This window comes from Nomascus leucogenys, chromosome 12, assembly GCF_006542625.1.
Source record: "Nomascus leucogenys isolate Asia chromosome 12, Asia_NLE_v1, whole genome shotgun sequence".
Taxonomy (NCBI): domain Eukaryota; kingdom Metazoa; phylum Chordata; class Mammalia; order Primates; family Hylobatidae; genus Nomascus; species Nomascus leucogenys.
Window position 1 is genome coordinate 21677469 of NC_044392.1, and position 15808 is coordinate 21693276.

The 15808-nt window shown below is 36.6% G+C and overlaps 1 protein-coding gene across 5 annotated transcripts in view; it reads right to left on the bottom strand.

Moving 5' to 3' along the window:
* CEP350 (centrosomal protein 350) overlaps positions 1 to 15808 on the bottom strand; it is a 175956-nt gene that overhangs the window by 60776 nt on the left and 99372 nt on the right. For all 5 annotated transcript variants that reach the window (XM_030823922.1, XM_030823923.1, XM_030823921.1 and 2 more), the window contains exons 22-25: positions 13194 to 13363; positions 8862 to 9058; positions 8095 to 8279; positions 7527 to 7614 (exon numbers count right to left, since the gene is read on the bottom strand). In XM_030823922.1, the coding sequence (XP_030679782.1) occupies positions 7527 to 7614; positions 8095 to 8279; positions 8862 to 9058; positions 13194 to 13363 (640 nt within the window). The remainder of the gene's footprint in view (positions 1 to 7526; positions 7615 to 8094; positions 8280 to 8861; positions 9059 to 13193; positions 13364 to 15808) is intronic.

Below are 15808 nucleotides of genomic sequence, written 5' to 3' on the forward strand. Positions count from 1 at the left end.
GCATTAGGAGATATACCTAATGCTAAATGATGAGTTAATGGGTGCAGCAAACCAACATGGCACATGGATACATATGTAACAAACCTGCACATTGTGCACATGTACCCCAAAACCTAAAGTATAATAATAAAAAAAAGAACCACAAAATTTAACATATCAATGAATATGAAATAAAAAGACATAATAGAATAAAAAAATAAATAAGTAAATAAAAATAAAAATAAATTTGTTTTAAATCTGTTTTCTTGGCTGGGCATGGTGGCTCACACCTGTAATCCTAGCACTTTCGGAGGCCAAGGCAGGCAGATCACTTGAGCCCAGGAGTTGACTAGCCTGGGCAACACGGTGAAACTCCACCTCTACAAAAGACACAAAAATTAGCCAGGCGTGGTGGCACTCACTTGTGGTCCCAGCTACTTGGGAGGCTGAGGTGGGAGGATCAACCTGAGCCCAGGAGGTCAACGTTGCAGTGAGCCAAAATCATGCCACTGCACTCCAGCCCGGGAAACAGAGTGAGACCCTGTCTCAATCAATCAATCAATGTTTTCTTATCAATAAAGCATAATAAAGACATTAAAATTTGTTAGTTATAATTATTTTAATCATTGAGATTTTTCTGAAACTACCTTAAAATGCAAAAAAGTGCTTTATAAACATCTACATTTCCAAAACACCAAGTTAACAATTGTTAATATTCAGTTATATTTTCTCCTAGTCTTTATTCCTGTAAAGAAATAAAACATTACAGATAAAACTAGTCCGTGGCCGGGCGTGGTGGCTCACGTCTATAATCCCAGCACTTTGGGAGGCAGAGGCGGGTGGATCACGAGGTCAGGGGTTTGAGACCAGCCTGATCAACATGGTGAAACCCCATCTCTACTAAAAATACAAAAAAATTAGCTGGGCATGGTGGCGGGCACCTGTAATCTCAGCTACTCAGGAGGCTGAGGCAGGAGAATTGCTTGAACCTGGGAGGCGGAGGTTGCAGTGAGCCGAGATTGCACCACTGCACTCCAGCCTGGGCGACAGAGCAAGACTCTGTCTCAAAAAAAAAAAAAAAAAAAAAAAAAACTAGTCTGCAATCTTGTGCCCCAACTCCTCAGAGGTAACAACTATTATGGGTTTGGTATCTATCCTTCCAGCACATTGTTTTTAAATTATTCTAAAAATATTTGTGCTTATCTGCAAAAAAAAAAAAAAAAAAATACACTATTTGGTTTGTATGTTTAAAAATATTTTATAAATATCATATGTATATATTTTAAATCTTGCTTTACTAGATATCACTTTTGATATTTCACCATGCTAATTTATGCCTTTTAATGCTGCACAAAATTACAGTGGAGAACCATATATTTATCTCTTACCCATATATGGTGGGATTATTTTTATTTTTAAAATTTTTTAGAGATAAGGCCTTGCTCTGTTGCCCAGGCTGTAGTAGTACAGTGGCTCAAACTCATGGGCTCAAGTGATCTTCCCACCTTAGACTCCCAGGTAGCTAGGACTACAAGCACGTGCCACCACGTATAGCTAATTTTTATTTTATTTTATTTTTTTATAGACACAGGGTCTTGCTGTGTTGCCCAGGGTGGTCTCAAACTCCTGGCCTCAAGTGATCCGTCTGCTTTGGCCTCCCAAAGCACTGGGATTACAGGCATGAGCCACTGTGCCCACCCCATATGGTGAGATTTTAAGGTTGTTGTCTATTTTTTACTATTGTACAAACAATGCTGTAAGTGAAAAGCCTTATACATTTTGTCTTCTTGGGCACATTTACAAATTTTTCTGGAGTAGCAGTTCTCAAAGTGTGCTCTACGGAATCCCTGGAAGTCTTGAGACCCTGTCAGGGGACTCTGAGCATCAAACCATTTTTTATAATACTAAATACATTGGTAGCAAATATATTACTTGCTCTTTATTCTCATTCCCTAATGAGTATACAATGATTGTGTACATTTTAAAGAAAGTAACTATATTTTCCAAAACAAAAAGGAATTTAGTGAAAAGAATGATATTTTAGAGTTTTGCAAATCTCTTTAACATCTAGCTTGATTTTTTTTAACATTGTGCATTGGTCACTGGGAAAATGTTGGTTCATTAAGTTATGCAGATTTTCTAAATGTTGACACACTTCATTATGCAATATCAAACAGTTATACTCACGAATACCACCATTAATCTCAAAAGAAAAATTATTTTGGGTAGGCAATAGAAATTTTTCAAAATCCTGACTTTTGTGTGAAAGCTTGAATTTTATCATTGGCAACATACGTTGTCAGTTGTTTTTTTGAAGTGACAGGGATACTTTCTTTGTTTTTGAGAAAACCATTTGTCAAACACTCAAATCTGAATTAGCAGTTTGCCTTGAATACTTCTTTCAAGTAAAAATGCTATTCCATGAAAAAAAAAAAAGGCTCACAATTTAAACAAGTGCACAAATACTTCTTGAATTAATCACTATATTCTGGTATCGAGCAAAGGTGTCTCATTATGGATTTCCCGTTTCTGTCATGCAGAATACAAAAAAGACACGTACTCAAGAGTTCAAGACAATAAAATTAATAATTCTTACTACTCAATCAGGACATTCTAAATGAAACTTGCTTTTTTTAACTGCAAGTAAGTGGCATGAAGAATAAGACAATTACCAATACAGTTTGGTGCCACTGACTTGTGCTAAAGCACCAGCAGTTTCACTCAGCATTGTTTTCTACTATTTAGTGCAAGTGTCAACACAGTGAAAAGGGCAAATTCATAACAGAGTATCATTATGAAAATAGTTTGGACCTTCCAGACCTGTGAAAGGGTCTTAGAGGCCAGAGTTTCACAGAGTACATTTTGAAACTTCCACTAACTTAGGCCTGAGTTTCTGAACCAAATAATGTATAAATTCACCCAATTCAAGCCTAGAAGAAAAAAGAGACAACTCCTAAGGAATACTTGGGAAACAGATTTGCCCCTCTTGTAAAAATAACTCATAAAGTTGTACAAATGAATTGTTCACTTTAAAATGGTAAATGGTAGAAGTGAATTATTCACTTTATTAAAATGGTTATTTTTATGTGTTATGAATGTCACTTCACAGAGGGTAAAACGAATAAGACATAGGAAAATATGGTCTCTTTTTTGGATACGGTTGTACCAAATTGCTTAGAGCCAGCCATTTCACTATCAGTCAAAAGAATTCTTACTGCTACAGTTGCAAGAAATATCTTAGCACATATATTCTTACACTTTGGTTCTTTCAACCTTATAAGGCAACTTTTCAGGGGTAACCAATTGGATCGAAGAGTATATTTTGCATATTTACTTAAAAAATTCTTAAGTATTACAAAAAGAAAAAGTAGTCACTCATATCCCTACGACTGGCATTAAACATATTTAACAGTTTGCACATTTGTTTCAAATATGTTATTATCTATAAATAGATAAATACAGATGAAACCAAACTCCATGCCAATCTCTTCCTTCTTCCTCTCTTCCCCAGAAGTGTATCATTCCTATATGTGGTTTTTTGCTTTTGATGCATGAGTGGTTCCACAGAACATATACTACTAATTGGTTACTTTAAAAAAATTTGTATGACTGGTATAATACTGTATATATTCTTTGCATCTTTCTTTTCTATAAAAAACATTATGGTTTTTGATAAATGAAGATCTCATGCTACACTGCCCAATATGACAGCTTCTAGCTATGTGTGGCTAGTAGCTACAGTATTGGATAACACAGATAAAGAAAATTACTATCATTTCAGAAATCTCTATAGACAGTGCTGATATCTAATACATTCAGTTTCCTGCAGTATTATACTTTCTTGCAAGAATATGTTTTATTTCATCTATTCTTTTATTGAAGAAATCAAGTTGTTTCCATTTTCCCTTGCACATATGTGAAAGCTTTTTTAGGATATATACCAAGACAGAACTGCTGAGTCATATATTATATATGTCCTCAACTGAACCAGGTAGTGGCAATTGCTCTCAACTCAAAGTGGTTACACCAGTCAACACTCTAACCATCTACACAGAGCCACAGTGACAAAACTGGAGACTCAGGATATCTCAAACTCACATTCTCCTCAAAGCAGTTGTCAAGTTCTGAAGTAGCACATAGAGGGCTAAGGAGTTAACCCAGAAAAGTCTCAAAAGCAGGGCAGAAATCCCCAGTCTCTTGTGTTGAGTAAAAAGTTTTATCTGGGTTTCCAGTGAATCCCTGGAGAGCCCCAACCTAGGGACAATGCAAACCAGAAGTAGACTGAGGCTTACCAACTCTATAACCCAACCCTAACCCAGCACAATCTTTGAATGAGTTAAGATGAACAGTTGATAACTCTAGTAAAATAGCAAAAGAAAACTCTAACAAAATAGCAAAAGAAAGGATAAATCCTCTCTGGGGGAAGAGACCATCAGCTGGAGCCTTTGCTGTTATTTATATAATTGTGACTAGTATTCAACAAAAAAATTACTAGGCATGCAAAGAAAAGGGGCCACACGATAGTTTAAAAAAAAAAAAAAGAAAACAGACAATAGTAATAATAGAGGCACAGATGGCCACATACAAGCAGACAGGGAAGAAACAGCAGTCAAGAACATTAAAATAACTATGGATAATAAGTAGAAAAAGAAAAGTAGGCCAGGCACGGTGGCTCATGCCTGTAATCCCAGCACTTTGGGAAGCCGAGGTGGGTGGATCACCTGAGGTCAGGGGCTCGAGACCAGCCTGGCCAACATGGTGAAACCCCGACTCTACTAAAAATACAAAAAAATTAGCTGAGTGTGGTGGCAGACACCTGTAATCCCAGCTACTCAGGAGGCTGAGGCAGGAGAATCACTTGTACCCAAGAGGCAGGGGTTGCAGTGAGCCAAGATTGCACCATTGCACTCTGGCCTGGGCAGGAAGAGCGAAACTCCATCTCCAAAAAATAAAAAAAAAAAAAAAGAAAGAAAGAAAAGTAGATTAAAGGGTAGAAATTTCAACAGACTCAAAATCTATTTTAAAAAGAATAAAATTGGGTATTATAGAACTAAAACAAATCAAATTAAGAACTCACTGGATAGACTTAGCAGTACAGTGGGCAAAGTAGAGGACATACTAATGAACTCAAAGACAGGTCAATAAAAACTTTCCAAACTGAAGCACAGTGTTTTTAGTTTTTAATTTGTTTGTTTTAAGGGATGAAATACAAACAAGACAGACGAGAGGGATGTGGCAAATGGTCGAAAGGTCTAATTGAAGTCCCTGAAGGAAAGGAGAAAAAGAATGAGGTAGAAGTGGCCAGGCGCAGTGGCTCACACCTGTAATCCTAGTACTCTGGGAGGCCAAGGTGGGGGGATCACTTGAGTCCAGCAGTTCAAGACCAGCCTGGACAACATGGCGAAACCCCATCTCTACAAAAAATTACCTGGCACTGGTGGCGCACACCTGTGGTCCCAGCTACAGGGCAGGCTTAGGTGAGAGGATTGCTTGAGCCCTGGAGGCAGAGGTTGCAGTAAGCTGAGATCATGCCACTGTACTCCAGCCTGGGCAACAAAGTGGGACCCTGTCTCAAAAAAAAAAAAAAAAAAAAAAGGGGACAGAAGCAATACATGAAGTGATAGTTTCTGAAAAACTGATTGAATAAAACAACCGATACAAGAAGCTCAGCAAATCCTAAATAGGATGAATACAAAGGAAACCACACCTACATGCATCACAGTAAAACTATTGAAAAATTGGATAATTTTTAAATAATCTTAAGAGGAACCTTCAAAAGAACAAGATTAAGTAACTGACCTCTCCACATAAACAATGGAAAGCCGTAAATAATGGAAAAATATCTTTAGAAGTGCTGAAAGAAAATAATTTTATGCCTATTAAAAATATCCTTCAAAAATAAAGGTGAAACAAATACATTTTCAAACTAATCAAAACAAAAAATGTGTTATTAGCAGGCATGCAATACAATACCAGACATATCAAAATGAAAAATTTTATACTTCAAAGGATACTATCAAGAAAGTGAAAAGAAACCCCACAGAATGAGGGATAAATTTATAAATCTTATTTTTATTCTATTTTATAACAGAAAGCTATTGTAACATTGTAGAAAGTTATTTACTTATTTTAACTAAGAAAAAATTTTAATTTATTTTAAAACCAATTTTTTGGATTAAAAAGACACAACTTATTTTTAAAAAAACAGAATTCAGGCCAGGCACGGCGGCTCACGCCTGTAATCCCAGCACTTTGGGAGGCCGAGGAGGGCGGATCACGAGGTCAGGAGATTGAGACCATCCTGGCTAACATGGTGAAATCCCGTCTCTACTAAAAATACAAAAATCTAGCCGGGCACGGTGGTGGGGGCTGTAGTCCCAGCTACTCAGGAGGCTGAGGCAGGAGAATGGCGTGAACCTGGGAGGCGGAGCTTGCAGTGAGCCGAGATAGCACCACTGCAGTCCAGCCTGGGTGAAAGGGTGAGACTCCATCTCAAAAAAAAAAAAAAAAAATGGAATTCAGAATTTATTCAAATTCATATCATCTGTAATATTTCCTGGGATAAACATATAACTAAGTAATAAGCCAATACATAATTCAGATAATTAGCTTCCTAAATCATCTAACATAGTAGCTAGCACCTGACAACAGGTTAATATGGGGAAAAAAACTGGAATCTATTGAATACTTACCAGGCACAGTGAAACCCACTTTACATATGTTACCTCATTTAATCCTCACAACCACCATATGAAGTATAATCCCACTCCTACAGATGAGGAAATTAAGTCTCAGAGAGTTACTTAAACTTTGACCATGATTACACAGTTGCAAGTGACAACGCTGGAATTCAGATCATAGCAACTAATATTTATTGAGCACTTACCATTGTGCCATGGTCTGCTCTAAGTTTATTTTATGTATTAACTCACTTATTCCTCAAAACAACCCTATAAAGTATGTTACTATTATTATCTTCAGATGAGGAAACTGAGACACAGAGAAGTTAAGTAACTTGTTCAAGGTTATGAAACCAGCAACTGGTAAAGTTGGGATTTTAGCCTAGGAAATCTAACTCCAGAGCCTGAATTCTTTACCACTACACCACCATGTTGCCTCTCCAGAATTCAAAACTGGGGTCTTTCTAAGTCCATTAAGCCAAAATACTTATCAATATGTAATTAATATGTCATGAAAGTCTAGGGAATCAATAATTTAAAATTTAATCCAAATAGATTCTTTTACACATATCTTAATTTTTAAAATTTGTATTTCAAAAGAGTATTTTCTTCTACTTACTACATGAAGGTAGAAAGTTTGCCTGTGTATTTTATTAATTTAGCAGTGACACACAATCCTCATTTAGGAGAAATACAGTAGATTACCAAGCAACCCTTATAATTATAGTAGTATGAACATAAACAGTGGAAGTATCAACTAAATCTCATTTAAGGCAATAATAAGGAAAAGAAATCAGGCAAAATAATAGATTCCACAAACTAACTTGCCTTATAAGCTGTCCTAACGGGGTGTCTTCCCTAACATACCTTTTCTTGCTGCAACCTTAAAAGCAAACCACGCTGTTTCTTCCGGAGTGGGGGCATTTTATCATCCTCTCCTTTGTCTCGTAGATGTCTGCAAATAATATTTTTCATTGAGACAAAGATTTGATTAAGTTTCTCTTACCTGAATAATGTCAAGAATTCTTGACTACTAAAAAGTCTACAAACCAATTTAACATTTTCAAATGTGAAAAGCAGTTGCTACATGTAGCCATAACCATTCATATCCAAATAAGTATTTTACTGAGGTATATGCAAGCCCTAGAATGTGTCCTCTGAAGACAGAAGGACTTGAGGAAATTTACAATATTGTATCATATGACAACATAAGATTACAGTCAGTTAAGTGATGAAAGAGGAAGCAAAGAAAATGTTATGTGGGTAGGAGGAGGTCTTGAAAGAAATACAAATCAAGTATGACTGCCATATTTCTAGCTTGAGAAACTGGGTTGCTCTAATCAAATGAAATGAGGAAACAAAAATATATTAAAATATAAAGCGTTCCATTTTATAAATGAAGAAATTAGTGAAAACTGTGCTCAAAAGAACTTACTTTTTTTGATGCTCTAACCAGGCCAACTCAGCCTTAGTCTTCTCCTTCAAGGCCTTTTCGCGGAGACGCAGGAGTGAAGACTGGTGAGCTGCCCTCATTTCTTCTTCTTTCATATACTGTCGAACCATCTCCATAGTAAATTTAGAAAAGCTATCTTGTCCTCCTGAGAATGGCATGTTCAGTTCCTAAAGTAGATGGTTTCTTTCTTGTTTATCATCATCTAACCTTTTGGTACTTAATTCCACTAAAAGAGGTATGCATTTACAAAAACAAACTATGTATTTAACAAGGCACCAACAATGAAAGAGAATATTCTTTAAAAAGGCACATGAGGCAGATTAACATTCATCTGCTAATTTATTCAGCCAATAAAATTTTAATAAACTACTGCAAGCCAATTACTGTCCCAAGGATACAAAGTGGGTAAGAATTTGTTCCTGTTAACCAAGAGGATTACAATTTGGTAAGAACGAATGTAAATTTCTAAATGGAATAAAGCACTAGAAGAGTGAAGCAAGTACAAAAGCTAGAGAGATAATATTGGCTCAGATCCTCAAAGGCCTTATATATCACTCCAAAAAATAAGTTTGTATTGTACTTTGTAAGGAAAGTGAAGCCAGATTTCATAGGAAAACTATAAAATAAAACTGATAGCTTAGAAAAATCATTCTAGTAGCTGACAAATGAGACATGTACAAAATGTTTTCTCATATCTTTGAGAGAACATATCCACAACCATTTACCTCCACAGATAAAGTGAAACACACCTTGGCAGTAGACAGTGTAGTTTTTTCTGGAGAAGCTTCTTCATCAGAGTCATCATGGTGACCTCTTCTCTTTTCCATGTTAAATCTGCGGTGACTCTCTGAAGGTAGTAATGACCGAAATGATTGTTCTTCTATTTCATCTTCTGTCATGGATTCATCAAATTTCAGAGAATATTCTGTTGCAACAGATGTTGAGTCTAAAAGAATATGGAGAAAGTAGATTTTATCATTATAATTGTTCTCAGCAGGTATTCAATTAGTAGCCCTTTGCCTCTTTATGGGACAATCCAACATAAATTCATAAAACTGATCACTAATAAATAGACATGAAATAATAAAATTCATTTGCCTTACAAGCAAGAAAAAACCTCTAAAAATACCTAGAAATATTAGGTTAAGAAATATAAAGATTAATGCTGCAAAAAATTTAGAGAGCTCTTACAAATCAATTAGAAAACCACTAACGCACCTATAGAAAAATGAAAAAAGGTCAGATCAGATGCTTTACAAAATATAAATAGTAAAAGTGAAAAAAAAGTTTAACATTACTATCAATCAAAGAAATGCAAGTAAAAATATCTTTTTAAAAAACTCATTAATTCCAAGCTTAATTAGAACATGACAGCTCTTTCAGTTTGGTTCCTGTGTGCCTTTGACATGGTCTTGCATCCTTTTTTTTAATTGAATACTTCTTCCCTTTCTGGTACTACAAGATACTCCAGGCTCAAACTGTATTTTCCCTAGAGCCCTAGAATCAGCCATTTCTACGAAGAGCTCTTATTTATTTTATTAAAGAATGATATTTAGAAACCACAATCTAGGGGCCAGGCACAGTGGCTCACACCTCTAATCCCAGCACTTGGGGATGCCAAGGTGGGAGGATCCCTTGAGGCCAGGAGTTTGAGACCAGCCTGGGTGACAGAGCAAGACCCCATCTCTTAAAAAAAGAAAGAAAGAAAGAATTTGTAGGCACTAGTTGTCCTTGTTACTACGGGTGTATCACTGCTGCTGCACTTGCTCAGTGGACAGAGCTAGGTAATATATGGATGTATATTAATCCATGTATATGTGTGTGCACATAGTTACGCATACAATTACAATTGCTTTTATATCCATCCAGTCAGCCAGCTAAACATGAATTCGTACTTATGTCTATGATCCAGTACCAGAGTTCATTCTAGTCTTCCTTTCTTGTGTATCTTCCCTTCCAACACTGAGAAACCTGGTATAGGTTCATGTACCGTTCCTTTTGTATTAGGCTTATATTAATAGTTTCCACTCAAGACACCATTTTCCAAAGTTACTTACTTAGATCAGCTCTTTTCCCCTAACCCCTTCAATGTTGTTATGCCATGTATTTGTAACACAGATCCATTTATTGCAGGCTGCGTTCCATTTTGGGAACTCCCAATATCCTGATTAATGTGTGTGTATACACGATTAGTTCACAGATATTAAAATTTACTCATTGTGATACACAGTTCCAAGGTTTTGACAAATACATAGCATCATACAGAGCATACATACACATAGAACAACTACTCTATGTAACAGTTCCTTCATCCTAAACGTCCCTCCGTGCATCCTCTTTGCAGTCAACTACTTCCTCTTCCCTAATGCCTAGAAACCAATTGTTTTCCAACTCTTTAGTTGTGCCTTTTACAGACTGTCATATAAATTGAATCATATTATAATACACAGACTTTTGGGACCTGCTTTTTCACTTAGTAAAATTCACTTAAAATTCGTCCATGTGTCGACAGCTCATCTGGTAGAGCGGAGGTCTGGTAGAGCGGAGGACTGTAAAATTCATTCATGTTGTTGCATGAATCAAAAGATTATTCCTTTTAATAGCTGAATAGTATTTCATTGTATGGATGTACCAGTTTGTTTATCCATTCCCCTAGTAAAGGACATCTTGGTTGCTTCTAGTTCTTAGCAATTATGAATATGCTGCTATGAACATCAGTATATAGGTTTTTATGTAGAAGTAAGTTTTCAAATCACTTGGAAAACATCCAGGCATGTGATTGCTGGATTGTATGGTTAAGTCTTACAAGACACTACGAAACTATCTTCCACAGTGACCATATAATTTTCCATTCTCACCAGCAATGTATGCAAGTTCCTATTGCTCTGCATCCTTGTTACCAATTTGTTATTGTCCGTTTTTCTGATAGCCATTCTAGTAAGTGTTATGGTATCTTGTGATTTTAATTTTAATTTCTCTAATGATATACGACGTTGAAGACTTTTTCTTGTGTCTATGTGCCATCTGCATATTTTCTTCAATGAAGTATCTGTTCAGATCTTCTGTACATTTTTAAAATTGAGTTGTTTTTCCTATTATTGAAGTTTTTTTTTTTTTTTTTGAAACAGAATCTCACTCTTGTTGCCCAGGCTGGAGTGCAGTGGCACAATCTCGGCTCACTGCAACCTCCACCTCCTGGGTTCAAGCAATTCTCCTGTTTCAGCCTCCTGAGTAGCTGGGACTACAGGCGCATACCACCATGCCCAGATAATTTTTGTATTTTTAGTAGAGATGGGGTTTCACCATGTTGACCAGGCTAGTCTTGAACTCCTGACCTCAGGTGATCTGCCTGCCTCAGCCTCCCAAAGTGCTGGGATTTCAGGTATAATCCACTGTACCCGGCCTTCTATTATTGAGTTTTAAGAGTTCTTTATATATTCTAGATGCAAATCTTTTATCAAATATGTGATTTGCAAATATTTTCTCCCAATCTGTGTCTTGTCTTTTCATTCTCTTCACAATGTCTTTCACAGAATAGAAGTTTTAAAATTCTGATAAAACACAATTCATCAATTTTTTCTTTCACAGATCATACCTTGAGGTGTTATGTACCTAAGAAGTCATCATGAAACCGAACGTCACCTAGATTTATGTTTTCTTCTACATAGGAGGTTTTTAAGGGTTTGGTTTCTTTGGACAGTGGCTGCCCTGTGAATTCTAGCTGTCTTGGCTTCTTTAGATTCCTAACTCCATTTCTGCAACTCAAGAAACCACTGGGCTCCATGCTTTGCAGTCTGGAAACTCTCTAGGCAGTAAACTGGTAGAACTGTAGCATTCATTTGTTTCCAGTCTCTCATGAATCAACACAATTCACTGCCTGAGGCCCACTGTCTTAAAAATAGATATTTCATGTTTTGCCTGATATTTTACTTGCTTTAAGAGGGTAAGTAGGCCAGGCGCAGTTGCTCACACCTGTAATCCCAGCACTTTGGGAGGCCAAGGCGGGACCATGAGGTCAGGAGTTCGAGATCAGCCTGACCAACATGGTGAAACCCTGTCTCTACTAAAAATACAAAAATTAGCCAGGTGTTGTGGTGTGTGCCTGTAATCCCAGCTACTCAGGAGGCTGAGGCAGGAGAATCGCTTGAACCCTGGAGGCAGAGGTTGCAGTGAGCCGAGATCACGCCACTGCACCCCAGCCTGGTGACAGAGCAAGACTGTCTCAAAAAAAAAAAAAAGTGTAAGTAAATCTGGTCCCTGTTGTTTCATCATGGCCAGAAGCAGCAGCAGTCCAAGTAATACCTTTTTGTTTTTGTATTTCTGCTAGTCAAGTAAAGCTCTGGGCAAGTAATTCAATATTGTTTAAAGAAGTTAAATAAAGTCACTGTTCATGATATTTTAAAATAGTCACTTGACAATTATTTATTCACTGTTATTGGAAGCCAGGCACCATGGTAAAGACTTGAGATATGGCACAAACAAGTCACATATGGTTACTGTGTTTCCTTCTAAGGCTTACAAATATTATCTATAATTAAATATGCTTTAATTAGAAACACTATATTATTAATGAGATAAAGTTTAGTAAATATTAATGAGATAAAGTTAGAAATCTCCTCAGCTAAATATCCAAATACATCACTTTTAATGTCTACATTCCAAAACACTAGAACACAGTTTCAGTCAAGTTGTTTGCCACTTTATTTACTTATTTTTTTTGAGACAGGGTCTTGCTCTGTCACCGAAGCTGCAGTGCTATGGCTCGATCATAGCTCACTGCAGACTTGATATCCTAGGCTAAAGTGATCCTCCCATCTCAGCCTACCACGTACTAGGACCATAGGCTGTGCCACCAAGCCTGGCTAATTTTTAATTTTTTTGTAGAGACAGAGGTCTCCCTATGTTTCCCTGGCTGGTTTCAAACTCCTAGGCTCAAGCAGTTCTCTCAGCTCAGCCTCCCAAAGTGCTGGAATTACTGGCATGAGCCACCACATCCAGCTTATTTGCCACTTTATAACAAGGATCATCTTTCCTCTGGTTTCTGAACAAATGATAACACATTTATTTGCAAAGAAAGTTACCTTTTTCATCAGGAAGAGATGGAACGCTATCACTTCGTAGAGAATCATCTGCAGCAGTCTGAACCTGTTCATCAATGGAACTCTCTATCTTTTCACCATTAAGTTTCTTCTCATTTTCCTTACAAGATGGAACTGAAGGACTTTCTTGGCGGCTGCTACCACTACTACTTCTTTTTTATGGATATATGGAAACAACAACAACAAAATTAACAAAATAAGGATTATAGCTTCAAAGTAAAGTTATTTGGCCAAATGACTGTACTTTATAGTCAAGATAAAAATGAAGAAAGATGTAATATAAAAGAGAAAAAGCTAAGTAACATAAGTCTGAGAATATATTGGAAAAGATGAGAAAGATGAGTAGGAGAGAAGAAGGTTTCACTTTTAAATAATCATAATAGACAGTGTTGTTAGGTTATCACTCCCTTTTTTCCTTTCATTTCAAAATCAAACTTCTGGGAAAGGGAGCTACTACTAACTGTTTCCACTTCTTTACTTTTCATTAACATCACGATTTATCACAATCTGCTTCCATCCCAACTGCTCTACTAAAACTGTTCTAAATAAGCTTAATCTATACTTTGAATTGCCAAATCCAGTAGATAATTTATTGCTTTGCAATATTAGATGTTGACCATATTTCCTTCTTTAAAAGCTCTACTTGCTAAATAAAATGTAGTAAAATGTTAGGATAATCTGGATGAAAGATATTTGAGGACTTTCTATTATTCTTGCAACTTTTCTATAAGCTTGAAATCATGTCAAAATTAAATGTTAAATAAAAGAGCTCTCCCTTCTTATATCCTATGATTTTACTCTCATCTGCTTTTCCCACCTCTCTAACAAGCTTTCCTTGTTTCTTTCATTTGCTTTAAATTTTTCTGTCTTTCCTTAAATTGATGGTTTTGTTTTGGTCCTTTTCTATCTTTTTTTTTTTTTTTTTTTTTTTGAGGAGTTTCATTCTGTCGCCCTGGCTGGAGTGCAGTGGCACGATTTGGTTCACTGCAACCTCCACTTCCTGGATTCAAGAGATTCTCCTGCCTCAGCCTCCCGAGTAGCTAGGATTACAGGCATGTGCCACAACACCTGGCTAATTTTTTTTTTTTTTGTATCTTTAGTAGAGATGGGGCTTCGCCATGTTGGCCAGGCTGGTCTCGAATTCCTAACCTCAGATGATCCACCCGCCTCAGTCTCCCAAAGTGCTGGGATTACAGATGTAAGCCACCATGCTGGCCCTCTTTCTCTTTTATATTACATATTCTCCTTGGGCAATCTTAACCATAACTTCAACTACTATCATTTAGAGTGAGCCTCAAATTTGTATCACTATCTTTGCCCTTCCCTTGATTTTAAGGTTCAAGTATTGAAATGCCATGTGAACTTCTGATTTTGGCTATTCCTCAGCCAACAAACGAAACATATATTCCCCCGAGCTTTCTCCTCCTTACATTTCTTGGTTTATTTATTCATTACACAAGCCGGGTTAATATACTTAGGATCCTCAGCACATGCTTATTTCCTCTTCCAAAATGCCCTTGCTGCTGTGTCTGCCTAACGACCTATGGAATTCAAGAATCAGTTCAAGTGTTATTTCTGAGAAACTGCATGGACCCCACCCCAACTCTCAAGGAGGCTTTAGTCACTTCTGTCCCTGTGTTCATATTTTTTTGTGTGTTTATTTCTATGACAGTACTTATCAGAATATAATGCAATTGTTTGGTTTAATAAGTTTTTGAAAACGTAAATCTTCTAATGAAGCAATAAGGTAAAAGATGTAATGCAGCACACAGTAAGGGACTTTCAAGTCAGAAGGACATGGGGTTGAATCCCAATTCTACCAATTAGTAGTTATATGCTAATCATTCACTCAATAAACTTGTAGTAGATTGCCTACTGTGTGCTAGGTACTTTGCTAAGTTCTGGTGATACAAGTATGCATGGTCCCCCCTAAGATGGCTATAATAAAAAAGACAACAAGCATTGGTGAGGATTGTAGAAAAATTTTACCTGGTGGGAAAATAGTATAAAATGCTGCAGTTACTTTGGAAAATAGTTTTGCAGTTCTTCAAAAATTTAAACATACAGCTACCTTACATTACCTAGCAATTCCATTCCTAAATATATACTCAAGAGAAATGAAAACATATCCACACAAAAGGTTATACGTGAATGTTCACAGCATTACTTATAATAGTTAACAAGTGGAAACAACCCAAATGTCCACCAATTGATGAATGGATAAATAAAATGTGGGATATCCATGCAACAGAATATAATTTGGCCATATAAACAAAGTAGTGATACATGCTACAACATGCATGAAACTTGAAAACATCATGCTAAGTGAAAGAAGTCAGTTACAAAGGGCCACATCCTGTAATGATGCCATTTATATAAAAAATCCAGAATAGGCAAATCCATAGAGAACGGAGATAGGAAATAGATTAGTGGTTGCCAGAGGAGGGTATAGGGAGTAACTGCTAATGGTTACTGAATTTCTTTCTGGGGTGATGAAAATGAAGCCCTCAAAGAGCTTCTAGTCTAGAATGTAACTGACTAACAAAGAAACGTATACACATAGGGTGGTCAAGACTATCACAGCTATACTCATAGTG